The sequence below is a fragment of the Zingiber officinale genome, chromosome 1B (genome assembly GCF_018446385.1).
Source record: "Zingiber officinale cultivar Zhangliang chromosome 1B, Zo_v1.1, whole genome shotgun sequence".
In the NCBI taxonomy this organism is placed as follows: Eukaryota; Viridiplantae; Streptophyta; class Magnoliopsida; order Zingiberales; family Zingiberaceae; genus Zingiber; species Zingiber officinale.
This window is the reverse complement of record NC_055986.1, coordinates 112,739,764-112,748,382: the sequence shown is the minus strand read 5'-3', so window position 1 is coordinate 112,748,382 and position 8,619 is coordinate 112,739,764. Positions and strand designations below refer to the sequence as shown.

The 8,619-nt window shown below is 41.0% G+C and overlaps 1 protein-coding gene across 2 annotated transcripts; it reads left to right on the top strand.

The window, feature by feature from the left end:
* The first annotated feature begins 1,341 nt into the window (after positions 1 to 1,341).
* Positions 1,342 to 1,994, top strand: LOC121988381 (pentatricopeptide repeat-containing protein At2g41080-like). Of its 2 annotated transcripts, none has more exons than XM_042541807.1 (3): positions 1,342 to 1,749; positions 1,827 to 1,876; positions 1,956 to 1,994. In XM_042541807.1, the coding sequence occupies exons 1-2, from the start codon at positions 1,348 to 1,350 to the stop codon at positions 1,860 to 1,862; spliced, it is 438 nt and encodes a 145-aa protein (XP_042397741.1). In that variant the 5' UTR covers positions 1,342 to 1,347; the 3' UTR covers positions 1,863 to 1,876; positions 1,956 to 1,994. The 2 variants fall into 2 exon arrangements, with proteins under 2 accessions (XP_042397741.1, XP_042397821.1); XM_042541887.1 differs by having other exon boundaries at positions 1,342 to 1,740; positions 1,956 to 1,993.
* Positions 1,995 to 8,619: the final 6,625 nt, after the last annotated feature.

The window sequence follows — 8,619 nt, the reverse complement described above, 5'->3', positions numbered from 1 at the left end:
GAATATTGAGTATCAGAAGTTGTTGAGCAACGGATCATATGCATCCTGGAAGGCGTATAACCAGTTTGAGGAATCTTACGCTATCCGTGTGCATCTTTTTTGTAACTGACGCCATTAAGAAGACGGTTGAATGAATATGCTGTCACAATGTGTCGGCTAAGGGAAGGATAATCGCCTCCGAAGAAGGTTCCCTGGACTTGCATCATCCTAGAAGAATATTTTCTGAAAGACGATTCTTATTCTCTCACAAGTTGTTAGGATTCTCTGACAATGCTGTTCCCTGAGTATATCTCGGCTGGGCGTTGACTTGACAGGGTGAATAATAGATGGAACCTTGAGTCTGATAAGGTTGGCTTGCACTCTGCACTGCTCTGATATATCACAACAACAAAAACTGCAAACGACAACACCCCTACGACAACGGTTTTAAGAGAAAGCATTGCGTATTTGCTCAAAGACAACGGTTTTTGTCAAAACCGTTGTCTTTGAACTCCCTATTAAATATAAAAGACAACGGTTTTGGCAAAACTATTGTCATTGAGCGTTTTTTTTAAAACGACAACACTTTTTACAACGGTTTTATAAATCGTTGTCTTTATCCGCGTTTTTAGCGACTACGACAACAGTTTTGAAAAAACTGTTGTAATTAAATTTGGTCATTTTCCCGCTCGCTGTTTTCCTTTCCCTCGCTGCTTTCTTTTCGGCGCCGTGTTTTTCCCTTCGTGCTCCCGAACCTAGCCACTTTACTTTCTCCTTCTTCGCGATGGAATCAATGAACTGGTGGGAGGCGACTCCGGCCTCCGCTCCCTACCTCCCTTCTTCCTCCACGACCCCAACACTGTCCATAGCTCCAATCGCCTTTTTGTAACAGAAGCTTCTCGATATCTCTCAAATCCCTTCCCCCTCCGTATTTTTTGTCGCATTCCCATTCCCACAGCCACGACCATCTCCCCCTCTCCCAGCCTCCATCGTTTTCCTCTCATCGTGCTCCGAAAGATGGCGATCTGACCCCAGCTATGGTCCGACCCCAACCTCTTCTCTCACCTCCTGAACGCCTGCTGCCTACTCCCTTCGCCGCGCTCCCTCCGCCTAGGCCTTCAGCTCCACGCAATCATAGCCATCGTCGGTGCTGCCTCTTTCCACCGCTTCACTGGAAACCACCTTTTCCACATGTACCTCAAACTTGGCCGAGTCCCCGCCGCCCGCGTCGTGTTTGACGCAATGGCGTGTCGAAACGTGATGTCCTTCAACATCCTCATCGGCGGCCTCATCCACAACGGGGACATCAACGCTGCCCGCAAGCTGTTCGATGAAATGCCAGAGAGGAACCTCGCTACCTGGAATGCCATGATTGCCGGGCTGGCTCACTTCGAGCTCGACGAGGAGGGACTCGAGTGCTTCCTGAGGTCGAGGAGGGAGGGCCTGCGTCCCGATGAGTTTGGTTTGGGGAGCACCTTGCGATGCTGCGCCGGATTGAAGGATGCAGGTTCTGGTCGCCAAATCCATGCCTTCGTGGTTATCAATGGGTTTGAGCAGGACATGTGTGTTGGGAGCTCTCTAGCTCACATGTACATGAGAAGTGGTCATCTTGAAGAAGGAGAAAGGGTTCTGAGAGGATTGCCTTTCCTCAATGTGGTCTCTTGCCATACTGTGATTGCAGGAAGAGCACAAAATGGGGACCCTGAAGGGGCCTTCCACCATTTCATCCTCATGAAGAATGTCGGATTGTTGCCAGACCATGTAACCTTTGTTAGCACCATTTCATCCTCTGTTCTCTTTTACAATTTTCATGTTTTCTTTTTCACATTTTGTCAATCTTTAATCAGATTTCTTTAATGGAGAAGTTAATATACAATCTTTGACACCGAAAGCGAAGGTATGATACTCTTCTTACCAGTTCTTTTCGAATCTTATGGCTATCTATGCTGCTTGTTCATATTAAATCACTGTTACAGTTGCTATTTTTATGCCTCTGAATCCAGGAAATTAGAAGAACAACAGCAACAGGAAGGTCCTGACTTCTCCCATTACAATTCGAGATTACGTACAATCTTGAAACCCCATACGAGTTGACACGTGTTTAATATGCCAAGATGAATTGAGATAGGTTTTACTCATTTAATTCTTTCTCATTGAGTTTTTTTTGTACTTTTAATAAACTATATCAATTTAGATAGTTAAAGTAGAGATGATTTTTTTTTTTCCTTTTTTACTTCAGTGCATGTTGAGAAAAATTCATATTAAGTTTTACTCGTATAATTTTCTTCTACTTAATTTGTATAGTTTTAAAATAAGATTATAATAATTTGACAATCAATTGAATTATAATTTTGGAAAACAAGTTAAAAAACTTTTAAAAAATCTGCTTGATGTGTGTTGAAGCATGCCGAAGCACGTCAAGGGTCAACACAACACACTCATTGACATGAACTACACAAGTGGCACATGATAGGTTATCTGTGTTGATCAATATTGGATTCTAAATTGATCGGAATGGTACATGTCATGTTGACCAGTCTAGCACAACATGAGATTTCAAGCCGTGGCTACTTTGATCTTATTTCTCCATTGAACTTTGTGTATGACTATTTCCAATAATATTTAAATACCATCACAAATTTCTGGTTGTTTTTACATTACAATTGACATTTTCTGAAATATGAAATGAACTTATGGCAAAGATTCACACTGGAAATTATCAGTTTTTTTTAGCAATTTGAAAATTATAAATTGCCTTTAGTTCTTAACTTTCCTGGAGTACGACTATTCAGCAAACTAACTTTAAGGTTAAGTGATTGCCTCATCTGATCATTTTTGTTTTTTTAACAACACTAGATTGGAGGGGAGTTGATGGACTACATCATCATACTTCATGGTTCCAAAGCAGTTAAGACATTTTGCAGCCGGATGGATTTTTCTCTAGGTGCTGGTCTTAGTGCTGCAGCAGGGCCTATTGGTAGAGTCTTGGAAGCAGATCCAAGAGCTGGAGATAAAGGGTCAGGCATGTGTTACACTTACAGTTGTAGCAAAGGTAACTACGTTGCAAGAAAGATTTGATAGACTTATTCATTTGCTGCTCTTGCTGTTGAATTGTGCCATATGATTGTACTTATTCATCTTGGCATATTAGGTACAAATTGCTAGTGAACATTGAAGATATCACACCTTTTTATGAGTTGGAGTTAATATCTGCTAATTGTCTGGTTGCTTATATGTGGTAAGTTTTCGCATCACTCATTTTTTTCATTTTATTTGTATTAGCATACTAACATTTTTTTTTGCTTGAATGGAAGGTTTCTCTTCAAAAAGATGAAAAAAGAAAAAAAGGTTGATAAGTTCAGATTTGTGGATCCACAAACACTTCCAGTACATGTGGTAAGTTTTCGCATCACTCATTTAATCTATATGCATGTTAGTGATTGCTTGAGAATAATGAAATGAAGAGCTTGTAAAGGCATTTTGTGTATGATCCATAGTATATTGATATACAAAACATCTATATACTGCAGTTTGATTTCTTAATAGTTTGCTCTATATACTTTTGCTTGGATGAGCAGTGCAAATTACCCGTGAATTGCAGGTGCATTGCAGCTAAATTTGTTAGATTTTCTCTTTGTATTGATGAAATGGAATGAAAAATCTATTTTTCCAGCTAGAATGTAGTGAATGTTATAGCTCTTAATCTACACTTATTTGATTGACACTTTGGTTCTTTTAGGTGTCCTATGTAATTATTAAAGTTGTGCGTATGTGATTTCTATTTTGAGGAATTTATGGAATTGTTTTAGCTCTACAAACAATTCACCCTACCATAACTCATCATGATGATCCAATTCTTTTTGTTCAAGTTTTAATTGGAAGATTTTGAACCTATGTTTTTTACTTTCACTTATGCGGCTTTTGTCATGGGTCTGTTTATTGCAGATCAATTTGCAGCTCCTGGCAACTTGTTACTTGCAAAATGGAAAAGCATATTGTGCATACCAAATTCTCAAAGGTAATGCAGGTTGGAAAATGACACAGAAAATTACATGAATATATTGTTTCAAGATGTTAATGGATGTAATGCACTTTGCATGGATTCTATTGATCTTGGATCATAGTTCACTTAAATAATGTTAGCTGCATGCAGTGCTAATTATTTAGTAAACTATGCTAAGCTAGGTATCAGTGCTCCTAGTAGATTCCATGTACTGTTATTCTCTAATAAACACCTCTTTTTGTTTCCTTCATTTGGTTTGTTTTTGCCTTCTATGCACTACAGATTGGTTAATTACATTCTCCTTTTGGAATTCTGGAATTTGATAAGTTTTGTTAAATTTTTCTCTTGCAGGTCGGGCAATGTGTGAGGCTTGAGTTTTTTTGATGCAAGAAGTGAACTTTGTTAGGATGTAGCTTGCCTTGCTAATTTGTAAATTAAAAGCCATATGGAGAACAACAAATGAAAAACATGTGATTTAATGTATATGGAGAACAATAATGGAAAACATGTGTATTTTGATGAGTAACAACTCATTTTGTATATTTTTGTATATGTGGCTACAAGATGAATTATATATGGATGTTTATTTTGGATTTAATGTAGTAAATATTTAGTTTTGTATTGGTGGTTTGCTTATACTAAAATAAGATTGGTTGTTTGGTATTAATGAACATTAAAGACAACAGTTAAAAATGTTGTAAAAACAAGGTAAACCACAACGAAATTTTTTTTGTAAAAAGTGATAAAAGACAACGGTTTTATCCGTTGTAAAATATATTAAAACTGTTGTAAAAAAAACAAAATATGTCAAATATTATCTACCACAACCGTTTATATCTGTTGTAAAAAAAGTCTACCACAACGGCTTATTTCTGTTGTTGAAATTATCTACCACAACGGTTTTAAAACGTTGTTGTATCCTTCGTAGCCAAATTTTGAGCATATATACAACAACGGATAAAAACCGTTGTCAAATGTCTACAAAGACAACGGATTCAAAACCGTTGTCGTAGGGCCATACATTCTACAACACCCTCAGTTACAACGGTTTTTTCACCCTACGACAACGGATAATATCCGTTGTCGTTTGCAGTTTTTGTTGTAGTGTATATGTATGGTAATGCTGGAGATCTGAATAAAATACCATCCTATTATTGGGGTTGCTCGAATACATGCTGGGTGTCTGGAGATCTGAGTGGAATACCGTTCGGTTCTTAGGGCCGCTCGAATATATGATGCATGTCTGGAGATCTGAGTAAAATACCGTCTGGTTCTTAGGGTCGCTCAAATATATGACGGGCATATGGAGATCTAAGTGAAATATCGTCCGGTTCTTAGGGTTGCTCGAATATATGCCAGTGTTTGAAGATCTGAGTGAAATAATAGAATTGGTCCCTTGAGCTCAGACGACCTTATGGTCGTCCTGCCGTATACAAGGCTGCTCGTCTTCTAATGAATGGAGAGGTAAGTCCCTAGGGACTAGACCAACCTTTTGGCTAACTGGGGACTAGTCCCTAATCACTAAGGTAATATCTCGAGCCATTCAGATTCAATCGGGTCATTGACTGTACCTAGGACTGAGATGCTCATTCCTAAGGCAAAATCGACCGTCCCTAAATTGGGGACCTTAGTACTGGATGAGAGGCTGAGCTTTATCCAAAGGTGACCCATTGACTGCCACCTTTCCTTGATTTGAACCTCTACCTCACCTTGACTTCGCCTTCCACATCAACCTGATGTTCTCATTTAACACCTCATATCACTAACCTTCCCTTCAAGTCTAGTTGAAGGAGGCTAGTAGCCGACTAACTAGACCCGAGTGTTCTTTTTGTTGGATCGAGTCACACGTGAGAGGAAGGTGAATCATGTAATTTTTTTAAAACTTTTCTTTTCTTTTCAAATTTAAAAGCAAAGTATGCAATGGAAAACACAGAAATAAAAAACACAAGTTAGAAGACAAAATCAGACACGGTCGATTTACATGGTTCAGAGCCTTCGATGACTCCTACTCTAAGACCCAGGTCCCACGGACCTATCAATGGGTAATTCACTAAACAACCTCTTCTGGTGCCCCGGAAAAGAAAGAAAGACAGAACAAGTGCAACACACTGCACTTGTCCTTTTTGCAGATAAGTAAGTACACACATTATAAGTTTGTTACCTAACACCTCTAAAGATTGTCAGATTAGGCTCGGTGTCGGTTGGTTCCTCGGCAGTAGTCGGGCGCAACAACATCATAGCAGAGTCACAGCAAGAAGCCAGAGTAGTTGGAACCTCAAATGGACGCGTAGAAGCTCATATGGAAGTTGTTGTTAAAGCTTAGGTTGAAAAGCCCTTATAAGGGCTGTGGAAGGCGCCTTCAAAGGTCTTGAAGGTGCCTCCAATGCGCAATTCTGATCCTGAACAAGCTGACCCTTATCCGCGATGAGGTCTAAATTTTATCTTACGGAAGGCGTCTTCCATGCATTGAAGGTGCCTTCTATAAACAGTGTCAAGGCACCATCCACTGCTTGAAGGCGCCTTCCATCCCCTGGAAGGTGCCTCGGGTATTGTGTTGGAGGAATCCTAATGGTCCGCGGGACCATGTGTTTTGGTGGTTGGGCAAAGAGTTTAAGTTAGGTTTACCCTCGTTATTTGATATGTGTACTTGAGTTGTGTAGGACTGCAGGTGACACATGTGACTCAGGTTGACGGCTTCGGGTCCGGTGAAGGATGCAACATCCGAGGGACCGTGGACAAGGCAACAAGGACAAGGGCCGATGGAAGTGACTTCGAGGCATACGCGAAGGATGACATTGGGGACGAGCCGTGGGCTTGGATGCATCCGAGGGACGAGAGCCAAAGGAAGTAGGCTTAAAGGCAAGTGGTCAAAGTTGCAAAGAAGAGTCAAGTGAGTCGTGAGGGTCTGAGTGCTGAGAGAAATGTACTCGGGATGGGAACCCTAGATTTAGTGTTGTACCAGTCGACTGGTATTAGGACCAGTCGACTGATGGTGAGCACAGAGAGCTTCTGTGCCCAAAACGGCTGGGACTAGTCGACTGGTCCAGGGACCAGTCGACTGATATATAGCCGTTGGAGTGCCGTTGGGCTGGCACCAGTCGACTGGTGCAAGGACCAGTCGACTGGTAACGGGCAAATCAGCTTGCTGATTTCTTCCAAGCTCTATAAGAAGAAGCTTGGGATGGCCGGCCAAGATGACGAAATTAGACTTGGTTAAAGCCTAATTAGTAGTCACCAAAGTGCTCAAGGTCTCTTGTGTCTAAGTGTTCTTGGTTGGTGTTGTGATGAGTTTTCTCCACCCACAAGGAGTTGCTTGAGTAGCCGGAGTTTGTCGGGGGCTAATCCACTGAAGGATCGGGATCATCCACCTTACGGACAGCCGTGGAGTAGGAGCATTATCTCCGAACCACGTTACATCGAGCGTGTTAGCGTTTATATTCTTATTTGTTTCTAATTGCTTTAGTTTTTGTATTTCCGCTACGCACTAACCTTTTGTAGAGAAGAAATCGATTTGGGGGGTGACCTAGCTATCCAACCCCACTTCAAGCCGGCCACCGATCCTCCATCAAGTGGTATCAGAGCAAAGGTCGCACTTCACCAGACTAATCGCCGAGAAGAGCAACTACAAGAAGATGACCGACTTGATTGAACCTCCAAAGTTTGAAGGAGGAAGCCTTGGGGACATCACATTTTGGATGATGAAAATGGACGTCTTCTTCAACACAGATTGGGACATCATGATGGTGGTCAAAGAGCCGTTTGAAGTCCCGAAAGATAAGAAAGGGAAGAAGCTCCGACCACGACATTGGACGGAGGAGAAAACCTCACGATTGAAGGCAAATGACAAGGTAATATCAATATTGATTGAAATTTTGCCTTCTAACGTGATAAGTCATGTAGGTGAATACAAGAACACCCATGAGTTATGGAGCAAAGTGAAGAAATTTTCATGGGAGGAATTCTTGCCTACACAAGAAGAAGAAGAAAAATCTGAAGAAAGTGATGAAGTGGTCCAAGAGGAGAAGAAGGACCAATCGGATGTGGAGGCCAAGGAGATGGGCTTAGTAGCTCAAGAAGAGGAGGAGAAGGATGAAGAAAGGTCATCCACAAGTGTGGATGAGGAAGATGAGATAGCATCTACATCCTCAAGGGTTGAATAAGAATCCAAGACAAATGAAGAAGAAATCTTGGAAGAAGTCAACCTTGTGAGCACCTCCACCGAAGCGAAGTCAAAAGACCATATCATTTGCTTCGAGTGCAATGAGAAGGGACACTACAAGAGTAGGTGTCCTTTTGGTAAGAAAGAGGTAACTCCTAAACCCAATCAAGTTATTTTAGATACTAACAAGGGTTGTAGGAATGAAGAAGCCCAAGGAAGGAAAATGCGCATTATATGCTTCACGTGTGGAGAGAAGGGCCACTACCACACAAAATGCCCCAAGAAGGGAGAGATCAAGAAGCCAGCGCAATTGAAGAAATGGGAGAAAGAGAATAAAAAGAAGAAGAGCTCAAGTCAAGGGGGAGTTTCAAGGGTAAGGGAGGTATACCCTAATTTGAAATGCAATTCAAATTTTCATTCCTCCTTGCATGCTAGGAAAAATAATGTTAATCATTATATGCCTATGCAAAATTTTGGA